The 15,479-nt window shown below is 42.7% G+C and overlaps 1 protein-coding gene across 4 annotated transcripts in view; it reads left to right on the top strand.

Moving 5' to 3' along the window:
* The window catches only part of KDM6A (lysine demethylase 6A), a 279,276-nt gene that overhangs the window by 113,215 nt on the left and 150,582 nt on the right, over window positions 1–15,479 (top strand). For all 4 annotated transcript variants that reach the window (XM_070750519.1, XM_070750522.1, XM_070750520.1 and 1 more), the window contains exon 5: window positions 8,168–8,226. In XM_070750519.1, coding sequence (XP_070606620.1) covers window positions 8,168–8,226 — 59 coding nt within the window. The remainder of the gene's footprint in view (window positions 1–8,167; window positions 8,227–15,479) is intronic.

The following is a 15,479-nucleotide window of genomic DNA, read 5'->3' as shown; positions in this document are numbered from 1 at the left end:
TTTAAAAATAAAAGAAGATTTAAATGAGACAGTAAAAGATCTATCTAGCAACTGGGAATACCACAAAGTTGGATTAATGTAAATTAAAGCCCAAGAAGATTGTTTATGTTCTTGCCATTGGACTTGGTGAAAATTAAAGGAATTTGAAAAAGAATAATGAATGTATATCTTGACTTTCAAAAGGCCTTTGACAAAGTCAAAAGCCTCACCAAAGGCTCCTAAAAAAGCTCTTCAGCCACGGAATTAGAGGACAGGTCTTGTCCTGGATTGGTAACTGGCTAAACTGTAGGAAGCAAAGGGTGGCAATAAATGGACAATTCTCTGGATGGAAAGAAGTAAGAAGTGGTATACCCCAAGGTTCAGTTTTGGGACCTTTACTTTTTAATTTATTCATTAATGATCTGGATATAGAAGTAAATAGTGAGGTAGCAAAGTTTGCTGACGACAATAATTGTTCAGGGTAGTGAAAAGTGAAACTGATTGTCGGGAGCTCCAGAAGGATCTCTTGAAATTGAGTGAGTGGGCAACTAAGTGGCAAATGCATTTTAACCTAAACAAGTGCAAAGTTATGCACATCGGGGCAAAGAACCCCAATTATGCCTACCAACTGATGGGGACAAAACTTTCCAAGACAACCCAAGAAAGGGATCTTGGGGTTTTGGTGGAGAGCTCAATGAAGATGTCAACCCAGTGCGCAGCAGCAGTAAAAAAAGTAAATTCCATGCTTGGCATGATTAGGAAGGGAATTGAAAATAGGTCAGAAAGCGTTGTATTGCCTCTGTACAAATCGATCGTGAGACCACACTTGGAGTACTGTGTACAGTTCTGGACACCACACCTCAAGAAGGATATAATGGAACTGGAAAAGGTGCAAAAAATGACAACAAGAATGATACAAGGTTACAACGCCTTGGTCTCTTCAGCCTTGAAAGACGGTGTTTAAGGGGTGACTTGGTCGAAGTGTATAAAATCATGCAAGGGATAGAAAAGGTGGATAGAGAAAAATTCTTTTCTCTATCACACAATACTAGGACACGGGGGCACTCCCTAAAGCTCATAGGTAACAAAGTGAGGACAAATCAAGGGAAATATTTCTTCACCCAGAGGGTCATTGGTTTATGGAATTCACTTCCAGAAGAGGTCGTGACAGCTGTCAGCCTTGATAGCTTCAAGGCAGGATTAGACAGATTTATGGTTGCCAAGCATATAGATGGTTATTGAAGTGGATGTCCAAGTGCTGCCTCTATGTTAGTTGAGGCAGGAAGGATTCCCTGGAGTACCACTTGTTGGGGGTCCAGGGAAAGGGAGGGCTTTGCCTTCTCTTTGTGCTCAAGATCCCCATGGACAATTGGTGGGCCACTGTGTGACACAGAATGCTGGACTCAATGGGCTTTGGCCTGATTCAGCATGGCTCTTCTTATGTTCTTAATTTGAAGAAAATATCCCATATATGGATTTAAAACATTTTGTTTATTTATTTTTTATTTATTCATTAGATTTGTATGCCGCCCCTCTCCGTAGACTCGGGGCGGCTTACAGCAATAATAAAAACAATGTATAACAAATCTAATATTTAAAATATCTAAAAATCCCTTATTTAAAAAGCAAGATATACACACAAACATACCATGCATAAACTATATAGGCCTAGGGGAGATGTCTCAATTCCCCCATGCCTGACGGCAGAGGTGGGTTTTGAGGAGTTTACGAAAGACAAGGAGGGTGGGGGCAATCCTAATCTCCGGGGGGGGGGTGGAATTGGTTCCAGAGGGTCAGGGGCTCTTCTCCTTGGTCCGGCCAAATGACATTGTTTAGTTGACGGGACCCGGAGAAGGCCAACTCTGTGGGACCTAACTGATTGCTGGGATTCGTGCGGCAGAAGGCGGTCCTGGAGATATTCTGGTCTGATGCCATGAAGGGCTTTATAGGTCATAACCAACACTTTCAATTGTGACCTAAAACTTACCGGCAACCAATGCAGACTGCGGAGTGTTGGTGTAACATGGGCATACTTAGGGAAGCCCATGATTGCTCTTGCAGCTGCAATCTGCACGATCTGAAGTTTCTGAACACTTTTCAAAGGTTGCCCCATGTAGAGAACGTTACAGTAGTCGAACCTCGAGGTGATGAGTGACTGTGAGCAGTGACTCCCGGTCTAAGTATGGCCGCAACTGGTGCACCAGGCAAACCTGGGCAAAGACCCCCCTCGCCACAGCTGAAAGGTGGTTCTCTAATGTAAGCTGTGGATCGAGGAGGATGCCCAAGTTGTGGACCCTCTCTGAGGGGGTCAATAATTCTCCCCTCCAGGGTAATGGACAGACAGATGAAGTTGTCCTTGGGAGGCAAAACCCACAGCCACTCCATCTTATCACGGTTGAGTTTGAGTCTGTTGACACCCATCCAGACCCCAACAGCCTCCAGGCACCAGCACATCACTTCCACTGCTTCGTTGACTGGACATGGGGTGGAGATGTACAACTGGGTATAATCAGCATACTGATGATACCTCACCCCATGCTCTTGGATGATCTCACCCAACTGTTTTATGTAGATATTAAATAGCAGGGGGCAGAGGACCGACCCCTGAGGCACCCCACAAGGGAGAAGCCTAGAGGTCGACCTCCGAGCCCCCACTAACACCGATTGCGACCAACCGGAGAGGTAGAAGGAGAACCACTGAAGAACAGTGCCTCCCACTCCCAACCCCTCCATCCGGCGCATGGTCAATAGTATCGAAAGCCACTGAGAGGTCAAGAAGCACCAGGACAGAGGATAAACCCCTGTCCTGGGCCTGCCAGAGATCATCCATCAACGCGACCAAAGCAGTTTCCGTGCTGTAGCCGGGCCTGAATCCTGACAGCTGACGGCCTAGATCAGTGTTTTTCAACCAGTGTGCTGCGAGACATGGTCAGGTGTGCCGCGAAGCTCAGCAAGAGAGAGAAAGAGAGAGAGAGGGAAAGAAAGCAAGAGAGAGAGAGAAAGAAAGCAAGAAAGAAAGAGAGAGAGAAAGAAAGCAAGAGAGTGAAAGAAAGCAAGGGAGAGAGAAAGAGAGAGAGAAAGAAAGCAAGAGAGAGAGAAAGAGAGCAAGAGAGAGAGAGAAAGATAGGTAGGGAAGGAGGGAGAGATAGAAAGAGCAAAAAAGAGAGGAAGGAAGAGAGAGAGAAAGAAAGAGGGATGGAGAGAGAGAGAGGAAGGAAGGAAGAGAGAGAAAGAGGGAGAGAAATAGAGAGAAAGGGAGGAAGAGAGAGAATTTTTTTGTCCAAACTTTTTTTAGCTGCCCTACTCCTCCCCGCTCAATGTGCCCCATGATTTTGTATATGTAAAAAATATGCCGCAGCTCAAAAAAGGTTGAAAATCACTGGCCTAGATAATCGGCTTCTTGCAAGGACCACTGGAGCTGGAGCGCCACCACCTTCTCAACAACCTTCCCCATAAAGGGAAGGTTGGAGACTGTACAATAGTTGTTAAGAATGGCTGGGTCAAGGGAAGGTTTCTTGAGGAGGGGGCGCACAAGTGCCTCCTTGTAGGGAGCCGGAAAGGACCCCCTCCCCAAGGAGGCGTTGACAATTTCCTGGACCCAGCTCTGTGTCACCTCCCTGCTGGCCAAAACCAGGCCGGAGGGACACGGATCCAGTAAACAGGTGGCGGAACTCACAGCTCCAATTGCCTTGTCCACTTCATCAGGTGTCACCAGATCAAACTCTTCCCAAACAGATGCACAAGTACGGGCCCCAGTCACCTCGATTGACTCATTGTCAGTCGACTCTGTTATCCAATCGGAGTCAAGGTCCGCCAGGATCTGAGCGACTTTATCAGCGAAAAATGTGTTAAAATCCTCGGCACTACTCTGCAAGGGCTCCCCAACTCCCCCCCCCCCCCGGTTAAGAAGGGAGTGGGAAGGGAGAGTTCTGTTAAATAACTGTTTTGTTATACCTCGATTTTTGCGGGGAATGCGTTCCGAGACCACCCGCGAAAGTCGAATTTCCGCAAAGTAGAGATGCGGAAGTAAATACACCATTTTTGGCTATGGACAGTATCACAAGCCATCCCTTAAGACTTTAAACCCTTAAATTACCATTTCCCATTCCCTTAACAACCATTTACTTACCATTATTACTGGTACTCACCATTGAATAAGACACTTAGTGATCCTGATATTTATAAACATAATTATTTATTAACAATAATATTTTTTTTGTTATTTATTTGCAAAAATTATTAGTTTGGCGATGACATATAATGTCATCGGGCGGGAAAAACCGTGGTATAGATAAAAAACCACGAAGTATTTTTTTAATTAATATTTTTTGAAAAACCGTGGTATAGGCTATTCGCGAAGTTCGAACCCGCGAAAATCGAGGGAACACTGTATTGGGAATCTGGCAATGCCATCTGCTGGTTGAAAGAAAATATTATCACAACTTGTGTGTGTGGGGACTTGCTGGCAGCTGTGAGGATTGACTTTGCTTACAAGAAGATAATTTGTAAAATGTGAGAATTTGAAAGGAGTGTATGTTGTGTTATGGTGTTTGACATTATGGTGATGAAAGGTAACAACATTTTGAACTGGATTGGAATAGACTGAAATTGGATATCAGAATACTGACGAATGAAGAGACTACATAGATTTAAGCTTCAATAAAGAGAGATTTATTTAAAAATAAAAATGAGGAGGAAGGAAACTACATTGAAGACAAAGAGACAAACAACAACAACAACAGATAGATAATTCCACTGGGATATACAGTGACAAGTAAAGAGTAAATTGGGGGAGTTTTACTTTTAGAAGAACAACAATCAAAAGACAGAGGGGGTAATAGGGAGAAGAGACGAGGAGGAATTGTGAGGAGGTTTAAGCAAATAATATACCGTATTTAAAAAGAAGAAAAGGAATTCAGAAAAAAAGAATTTATATGTATGAAAATGAAAGAAAGAAAAAGAAGTTAAGAGAAGGGGACGAAAAGGAAAAACCCACAAGAAGTGGAAGTTTAGAGAGACCAAAAGAGAATGGATGATGAGGGAAAGGTTAATGGAAAGGAAGAGAGGTAATAAGATATATGTTAATAGATTTACTTGTATCAATGTTATTAATTGTGTATAATTAATTATGGTGTAAGGTATAAGATTGCTATATAATGATATATATTATGAAAAGTGAAAATTAAACTTTGATGGTGATTTAAAAGGGATGGATTTAGAAAGAAAGAAGAGTAATAAGTTATGTTATAGTAGGTGCAATTGTTGGAATATTATAAAATTTGTATAATTATTATTTTTAAAGAGTCTTACACAAAATTTGTAATGGAAAGGAAGATGAATAAAAAGACATATGTTAATAGTCTTAATTGCATTGATGTTATTAATTGTGTATAATTACTTATATAAGGTTATATAAGGACAAAAGAAAAATTACATTACATTAGGTGAAATTTTTGTAACGTTATAAAATTTGTATAACTTATTTTAAAATATTTTTATATAAGACTTATATAATTCATACATTGGATTTCATGTTGAAGAGACTTTTGATAATTAGTGGGGTTTTGTATATTGGGAAGTTGGTAGTGTTATCAGCCAAAGGGTGGATGTGCAGCAGCAAGGTTAAATTTTGTTTAAATATTGAGGAGGAGTTAAAATAAGAAAAAATGAGTAATAAAGGTGAAATGAGGATTTGAAAAGATAAAAGAGATTAGAAATTAAAGGCATTTAAAGATGACTAAATAAAAATAAAATGAGTAAAGTTAAAAATTAAGGAAACGGGGGGAGTATGACCCAAAACTAAAAACACAAAAATGATGGTTCGGAGGATAAATGAAATGAGGTACAAGACAATGAACATGTATGGAATATAAATAATAGTGATTACATAGGAAGAAAAAACTGCTGATTAGGGAGCCACTCACACTGGCAGATAAAAGCAAGGGTCGCTGCCCGGCTGGGTCGAGCCACAGTGATGTTGGTGGGCAAGGAAGAAGCCTCTTTCAGGCTCAGCTCTGCCCCTCTCCTGGTTTCATCCTCTAAGGCTTCCTGCATGAGCAGGCAGGTGGTTGGGTGGGAAGGTAGTGGGCTGCTTTGGAGCCCCAAGCGCCGCAGAGCCAGCCCAGGAGGCACGCGGACCCAGGTGGAAGGCAGCCTTTTCTTCAACACCCCCCTCCCCTCTTTGGATCATCCTGCAGGGGGAGCTGTGCCTTCGTAGGAACAGGGCAGGTACATGTGCAGTAAACCCAGGATGTCCACGTGTTCTTCTGAAGCACCGTTGCCCCTCTCAGCATTTGCGCTTCCACCAAGGACCACCCGCCCACTTAGGGTCCAGGCCAGGTTTGGCACCGACCTCAGAAGGCAAGCGGCCGCCAATATGGCAGGGCTGTGGGGAGGTAGTAGGCTGCTACCCTCTTTCCCCACTGCCCCAGCATGCTTGCCTGCCTTCCATGTGGCCTTTCACTTGCCTTCCTTCACAAGCTGGCCACGGGGACACCAGGAAGGCCACGTGGAAAGCAGGCAAGCATGTCAGGAATGCACGGGGCAGGGAATGGAGTAGGGAGTGCAGACTGGGACAGTGTGGGGAGCAGGGCAACTAGGTAGGCCAAGACTTAGCAGGCTTACCTGGCAGGTAGATCAGAGGCGCAGCGCTTCAGGCAGGCAAGCTGCAGAGCAAACATTGGGGGGGGGGGCAGAGTGAGCAAGTGGTGACTGGGGGAGTGGTTCGGGGACATGGCCAGCCAGCCATCGCTATCGGTTCGGTGAACCAGGCCACATATCCACTAATAGTTCTCCTGAACTGGTCTAAACCAGTGGCATTTCACCCCAATACAGGAATATTAATGAAATTTAAATCTCTAGTCTCTGAAAGTTTAATATTGGTAAAATCATTAGAAAAGCACAAAAAAGGTATTTGCTGTTATTTTGTTCAATTTTATACATTGCTGTCCCCGTGACAGTTAGTTTTTAATTACATTTGGTCCTGAACTCAGAGTATTAAATACATTTATTCTAGAGTGCTTTATTTGTGATGCTATAAATAATGTTCCTTAACTCAGTAACAGGCCAACAGCTAGATAATTGTTTGATTTTTTACATGCAATAAACATTTTTTTCATGCAATGTGATAACCATGTTCAATAATTTCTGGCATAGCATTATTTCTTAGGATGTTATTGCTATTTACACTATGGAAAATATAATGCTAACATGTTTAAAACTTTCTGAAATTTGTAAACCAGTTTGATCTACATTTCTAGTCTAAATTTCAGTAAATATGCTTGTTCCCTACTGTCATATCTGAATTGGTGTAAAATTGCTTTTAATTTTTTTCACAAGCTCATGTCCCTTGTATAAATTTTATGACCTCATGTCATAATTGTCTGAATCTAGGAATAGGAGGCACAGAATCAGCGCCTTTTAAGAATGTATACCCAAATATGTTCCCTAAATTAATTCCATTCTATTTTGTTTTTCTTGGCTTGTCTAATTTTCATTGAAGTAAGGCCAACATTGGCTCTTTCATTGTGTTGTCAGTAGGGTCCCAAGCCAATGATTTACAAGATAACATTGGTAAGCTTGAGGGCTTTTATTACTGAGTGGTTTCTGAGTTCTTTATGAACCTTTCTTATCCAATAGGAAAGGACAAAAAAACAACACACCTTGTTGCAGCTCGTTGGTGCTAAATTTCTAAGTTTGAGGTATGGCTTTGTTAGAGTTCTTGGGTGTTTTCTCTTGAGAATATTGAGACTAGGATTTATTTAGAACTAAGTGTACAGACTGAAATATAAAGCTTTTCTAGCCCTATTCTAACATAACTAGTCTTCTCCCCCCCCCCCCCCAACTTTTCATTTTGGTCTTTTTTTAACATTCTGCTGATTTGAATGGAGATTACTTGAAAACTGAAAAAAAGAAAAAACTGATCTGGGGGATAGTTTTTTCCTACTTCCCAAAATTGTAAACCTGCATCATCGAACTATTCTCTTATATGCTTTTCTATTGTAAATAATAGCAATATTAAATTATTAATATATTTAGTTGTATTATTTTCATGGTATTACATTTCAGAATTGTTTATTTTAGGTCCCCACTCTGCTGCTACAACTACATTTACTTAATAATATATATATTTCTAAAAACGTAAAATATTTAATCAATTCTTAAGAAGTGTTTCTTTTCTTTTTTACAGAATGCTGCCTTTTTGTATGGCCTTGGCTTGGTCTACTTCCATTACAACGCATTTCAGTGGTATGTGGCAAAAAAAGCTGGGAATGTGTTTATTGTGCTAACTCTCTACAGTTTAATGGGCCATGAAATAAAACGTTTTTTTTTAACAACTTTAAAAATAATTTTTACAACTTTTTAAAACTACAGTGTAGATTGCTTAGCAGTAAGAGATAGGTTGACATCTCTATAAACCATGTCTTCTGTAATACTAGCTTCATCATCCTTAGTTGGTATGGTTACTGATTTGTTCAACACAAAAGTATGGAATGTTAGTATTCTCAGCCTTGGCCAAAACAAAATATGAAGAAATGTGAAATATCCAGTGTTCCCTTTCTTCTTATCTTTCCTTATTTTGTCAAGTACCTTCCTTATGATTCTTAGATACTGTGACATCCTAGTCTGGCACCAATCCCACCCCCTGTTTAAATTCAGCAGGAAAGATTTGTCACATTGTTAATGTTTTAGACAATATTCAGAACAATGTGTCCTTATTTCATGGGTAGACCTAAACATTCCTTTCATAAGAAGAGGTTTTTTGGGAGTGGTTATGGTTCAGTTTCAGATTTTTAAAATTATTTTTGAAGCAATATTAATCAGATTTTGAAATTTCTTTTGAGGCTTAAGATTCATAATTATTTGGCTTTGCATTTGTGAACAAATGTCATTCTTTTAATTATTTTTTATGAATTGACAACAGTTTTAAATCTCTGGATCATTGAATTTTAGATTGCTTTATAAATATTGTTGGGGTTTATTTATAAAGAGATTCCCTGAAGAAGGGAAATGCCTATCACTTTTTGCAGCAGATCATATACTATACTACATTTCTGTCTGATAATTTAGATTGAACCATACACGTAAAAAAAAATATGAAGTTTATTCATGCAAATAATCATCAATTGATCCTGCTTAGAACTTTTGGTTAACACATTTTTTGTTCCTGATCAAAATGTTGGCATTTATTTAACATTAGTGTGATATGAACATGATTGTTGAATTAAGACTGTGTTAAAACATTAATTTTCTTATTTTGGTCAATGAAATTATTTCAGAGCTTGCTTTAATAATATTTTCATCTGTTCCTGAATAGTTGGATCTTTTTTCATTCACCATTATAAGATATATATCTGAGCATTTGCAATTTCTAGATTTTAAGCAGTGGCTCCTGTTAAGCACCTTTGGTTTGTTTTTTATCACAATCACATGAACTGGGTTAAAATTATTTTGCTTTATTGGATTTTTTTTCCTTTTCCTTTCTGAAAGACTTGTCCTCTCATTACAGCCCTCTAATCTTTGGCTTTACCACCAAAGTTCTGGTATTCAGGGATTAAAGTGTACTGACCCTTGGTGGCGCAGTGGTTAGAGTCAGTGATGGGCTCCTGCCCCATGGGGGAGGGAGTAAACAGAGGTGGGCTGCTAAGGTGGAACAGTGATGTGTGCTCGCCCCCGTGGCTCTGAGTGCTAGCAGAGTCCAGCACAATTCTGGTACTGCACCTGGGCAGATAGCAAAATCATGCATGGACACTCTACCTGCCCAGGTGTAATAGCATAATTGCATTGGACTCCACTAGCACTCAGAGTCACGGAGGCGAGCACATGTCACCGTTACACCTTAGCAGCCCACCTCTGGTAGTAAGTGTATGCACTATTTATTGAATACTTAATAGGTTTTTTTTAATGTCCTTCTTCTCTAGTATCTTAGTATGATCCTTAATTACTTTTAAAATAGGAAATAAATAGTATGTTTTTACCCATAAATGCTTTAATTATTTTAATTATTATCTAGAACTGAACTTTCATAGCAATTAAAGAAAATTGTGTTACTTGCCTAATCTCCATAATGAACCTTGTGGGTTCAGTATAAAACCTTAAAACGTTACTGTGTTCCTCAACAAAAGTGCTTTTTATCATTTGTCCTTTTTGTGGCTATTCAAATCATGTGACTTAATCAACTAAAAAAGAGTCCAAGCACCTATTTGAAAACTTATCTTGGTCGGTAAGCCACTCCCACCCAGTCACATGATTTTTAATCCACCTCGGGTTACATCAGTGACGGGCTACCAATTTTTTTACTACCACACTGTGGGCATGGCTTATGCATTTTGTTTCAACATCTTTCAGTGCATATTGGGTGCTCTGGGGTGGAGCTCCAAATTTTGCTACCGGAACTGCGTTCCTGACCGTTCCCGTAGGAGCCCATCACTGGGTTACATGATTGTCAAGCCACTCTCACCTAGTCACATGGTTGGCAAGCCACTCCTATCCGATCACATGGCCATCAAGCCACACCTACAAAATAAGCCACACCAACAGTGTGGCAACAAAAAATTTGACAGCCCATCACTGGTTAGAGTGCAGTACTACAAGCTGCTTCTGCTGACTGCAGTTCATCAGTTCAAATCTCACCAGGCTCAAGGTTGACTCAGCCTTCCATCCTTCCGAGCTGGGTAAAATGAGGGCCCAGATTGTTGGAGGTGATATGCTGACTCTGTAAATCGCTTGGAGAGGGCTGTAAAGGACTGTGAAGCTGTATATAAGTCTAAGTGCTATTGCTATTGTTCAGTATACTCTTGTGTAAATTAAACAGGCTTATTGTATTTGTTCCCATTTGTAAGCCATTCTTTAAAAGCATATCAGTCAGAATGTCAGTCAGTCTCAGCTTAATACTAGAATCAAGACATTTATAGGACTTAATATTTTTACCAATCCATCAGCACCATAAGAAACAGTTTTGAGTGCCCATTATGACTTCACTATTTATATGAACCATACAGCACCATTTTGCTATGATATTTATTCTTCAGGTTTCAAGACTCATCTAAAAATCAATCGTTCACTCACATTATTTTCCAAATGGACAGCAATAACTATTGTACTTTGCTATGAGATAGCCAAACAACTATGCTCTCTTTATTCTATCAGCAATGTCAACACTGGCAAACATTCTGTGGGATACTTATTTATTTGATAAAATGTATGTGCTACCTAATCAATCTACCTTCCTGTGGTTTAGAACAAAATAAAATACAATAAAAATATTCACAATAAGAAAAAATGCTATAAAGCATCCATGATATATAAAATATTAAAATTTAAAACTTTTTTTGCATTTAACCCTAGAGTTAAAACAGCCTCCTGAAACAACTCCGGCCCCCTAAACCAAACCCAAATATACATATATTACAGGGCTCAGGCTGCTGTTGCTCAGTGTCAGGTCAATTGTGACCAAAGGCCCCCATTCTCTGAGATTTACTCTTGGAGGAGGGAGCCGACCTGGCATGTGTGACTGAGACCTGTCTGGGCCCAGAGGAGGATGTCACTTTCTCAGAGATGCATCCAGTCGAGTTTCAGGTGCTGCACCAGCTGCAACCCCAGGGAAGGGTTGGGGAGGTGACAATTGTCGTTCGGAAGACTCTCAGCCCGTGCAGGATCCCTGTTCCTGAGATAGGCGGGTGTGAGTCCCTCCTTGTGAGATTAAACCTAAGGATTCAGGTGGGCTTGTTAATGTACCTGTCTCCCAGCTGCATTGCAACAGCCCTGCTTCCACTCCTCAAGGCAGTAGCCAAGTTGACGGTCGAGTTCCCCAGACTTACAGTCTTGGAGGACTTCAATGTACCGTCTCTTGGCAAATATTCGGGGGTGGCGCAGGAGTTCATGGCTTCTATGACGGCCATGAACCTGATCCAGGTAGTACAGGGTCTGACTCATGAGTGGGGGGCACACACTCGACCTAGTGTTTCTCTCGGAGCAGTGGAATCATGATTTGATATTAGGAGGAATAGTCACTCAGCCCTTGTCATGATCAGTTGGATTTTACGACACCAATTCCCCACTGCAGGGAGGTGGAGCTGACTAGGTGGTTCCACTCAAGGCGCCTAATGGACCCAGTCGGGTTTCAGAGGGCACTTGGAGACATATCTTGACTGACTTGAACACAATCTGCGCGGAATCCCTGGTAATGGCCTGGAATCATGCCTCAGCTAGGACTGTGGACCTGAATGCGCCTTTGCGACCTTTCTGTGGCAGTAGATCTCGGAGGGTTCCTTGGTTTAATGAAGAGCTCCAGGAGATGAAATGCCAGAAGAGATGTCTGGAGCAGCATTGGAGATCTAGTAAATCTGAATCTGACCAAGCACTGGTAAGAGCTTATACCAAGTCCTACCTAGTGGCAATTGAGGCAGCAAAAGCTGCACATCTTACCGCCCTGATTTCATCCACCCAGCCGCCCTGTTTAGGGTGACTCCCTCCCTCCTTGACATGGGGGAATTGATAAGCCCTTGCAGGGCATGGCTGAGGAATTTAATCAGTTCTTGGCACATAAAGTCACTCAGATTCAAACAGACCTGGACTCTTGACTGGGCAGTATTGACAGAGATGATTGGGGTAAGTTTTAGTTATGTTATATGGGATGAATTTGATCCAGCGACACCTGATGAAGTGGACAAGGCCATTGAAGCTGTGAGCTCCTCCACCTGTTTATTGGACCCATGCCCCTCCTGGCTGGTTTAGGCTAGCAGGGAGGTTGCACAAGACTGGATCTAGTCGGTGACCAACGCTTCCTTGAGGGAGTAGTCCTTTCCAGCTCCCATGGTGTTGTGTATACTCTCTGTCAGCCTTGGGAATGCTCAGATTCAAAGGGAGAGGATGAATTGGAACCTGTCAATTTACCTGATTTAGAAGCAGAAGAGAATTTTAACAAAGAAGAACTTGAAATAGGGGAACAGATTTCATCTGAAAGTATGCAGACAGATGGTTCTTCAGATAGTAGCTGTCAGGACTCGAGATGGATCAACCCAAAGTTCAGAAGTCAGCAAAAAAGATCAGAAGGGATGAGTGGGAGGAGGTTTTGAGATGCATTCTAGAGCCTGAGTAATTAATTAATTAATTTATTTATTTATTACCTCGCATCCGGGATTGGACGGAAGCAGTTTCTGCAACCGTCAATTCTGACACCAGCCAACATGGATCCTTTCACTTAAGCTCCGGCACTTAAGCTATTATTGTGTGGTTTATGGACTGTTTTATTACTTGTTTACCCAGCACAGACTAGCCTTTTAATTACAGAATGACTCCTAGAAGCCAGGGAAGCAATTATTTAGATAAATTGCCTAACTTATCATGGGGAAAAACGAAAGTAATTTCTGCTACATCACAGAAGCTGATTGTACTAAGAAATAGAAGAAATAAATAGAAGTGTTACTGTTTGAAATCAAGCGTCTGAGAAGCAATTTATTTCAATTATTATCTGACTAGCCTGAATCAGAACACATAAAGGAGGCAATTGTATGCCCTCTCCTCAAGAAGCCTTCCTTTTTAGAGAAGATAGTTGAGAAAGTGGTGGCGCTCCAGCGGTTCTTGGAAGAAGCTGATTATCTAGACCCATATCAGTCCGAATTCAGGCCTAGTTACATCATGGAAATTGGTTTGGTCGTACTGATGGATGATCTCTGATGGATATTCCTCTATGCTAGTGCTTCTTGATCTCTCAGTGGCTTTCGATACCATTTACCATGGTATCCTTTTGCACTGACTGGAGGGGTTGGGAGTGGGAGGCACTGTTCTATGGTGGTTCTCCTCCTACCTCTCTGGTCAGTTGCAGTCAGTATTGGCAGGGAGGCAGAAGTTGACTCCTAGGCCCCTCCTTGTGAGGTGCTTCAGGGGTCAGTCCCCCCCCCCCCCCACCGTTTAACATCTACATGAAACCGCTGGGTAATATCATCCGATGACATGGGTTGAGTTTCCATCAGTACGCTGATGATATACAGCTGTACATCTCCACCCCTGTGTCAATTCAGTGAGGCAGTGGAAGTGATGTGCCAGTGCCTAGAATCTGTAAGGATCTGGATGGATGCCAAGCTCAATCCTGACAAAACCTGAGTGGATGTGAGTTCTGCATCCTAAGGACTTTTCCACTTGTCTGTTCATGGGAGGAGAAAATCTGTCTCCCTGAGAGACGGTCCGCAACTTGGGAGTCCCCCTAGATCCACAGCTGAGGCTAGAGCAACATCTCTCAGCTGTGGCTAGGGGGGCTTTCGCACAAGTTCGACTTGTGTGCCAGTTGTGCCCCACTTAGGACAGAGTCACTACTCACAGTCACTCATGCCCTCATCACATTGAGCCTAGATTATTGCAATGCGCTCCACATGATGCTACCCTTGAAAAACATTCGGAGACTTCAATTAGTCCAGAATGCAGCTGTGTGAGCCTTCATTTGTGTACCTAGATACACCCATGTTATTCCAACACTCCACGATCCGCACTGGGTTCCGTTTGATCTCCGAGTACAATTCAAGGTGTTGATTACAGTGGTACCTCAAGATACGAACCCCTCGTCTTACGAACAACTCGTGATACGAACCCGGGGTTCAGAAAAAAATTGCCTCTTCCTACGAACTTTTTTCAAGTTACGAACGCGTTCGGAGGCTCCTGGGAAATAGGAAGGAGTGGGGCCAATTGAAATTCTCCTATCTGCAGCGTCATCAGTCTCCGGGCAGACTCTCCCTCAATTTCGCCCGAGGGAGAGTCTGCCCGGAGACCGATGACGCTGCAGATGGGAGAATTTCAATTGGCCCCACTCCTTCCTGGAGGTTGCTAATTCCTAACTTCTAGGAAGCCCCATTCTGGGCTCAGCAGCCTTTCCATGATCCCTTCCCTTGGCGCAGAGAAGGAACCGGCGGGGAATCCCACTGCCTGATCCAAAGGGATTCACAGAATCTTCCTTGGAGGGGGGCGGGAAGGACCTCAGGAGGGGAGGGGTGAGGCAGGGCGGGGCCAGGCAAGGGAGGCCAGAAGGAGGACTACCAGCTGTTTTAAAAGGTGACAGCCGGGCTGGGGGTCTTCCCAGCAACCCCCCCAGCCCGGCTGTGACCTTTTAAAACGGCCGCGCGGCTTCCCAGCCATCTCCCGAAGCCAAACGCCAAACCCAAACTTCCGGGTTCGCCGTTCGGAGGCTCCTGGGAATCAGGAAGGAGTGGGGCCAATTGAAATTCTCCCATCTGCAGCGTCATCGGTCTCCGGGCAGACTCTCCCTCGGCCGAAATTGAGAGAGACTCTGCCTGGAGACCGATGACGCTGCAGATGGGAGAATTTCAATTGGCCCCACTGCTTCCTATTTCCCAGGAGCCTCCGAACGGCGAACCCGGAAGTTTGGGTTTGGCATTTGGCTTCGGGAGATGGCTGGGAAGCCGCGCGGCCGTTTTAAAAGGTCACAGCCGGGCTGGGGGGGTTGCCGGGAAGCCCCCCAGCCCGGCTGGGAAGCCGCGGGGCTGTTTTAA

The sequence above is a fragment of the Erythrolamprus reginae genome, chromosome 4 (genome assembly GCF_031021105.1).
Source record: "Erythrolamprus reginae isolate rEryReg1 chromosome 4, rEryReg1.hap1, whole genome shotgun sequence".
Lineage (NCBI taxonomy): Eukaryota > Metazoa > Chordata > Lepidosauria > Squamata > Dipsadidae > Erythrolamprus > Erythrolamprus reginae.
Note: the sequence above shows the minus strand (reverse complement) of the source record. Positions and strands in the feature narration are given on the sequence as shown.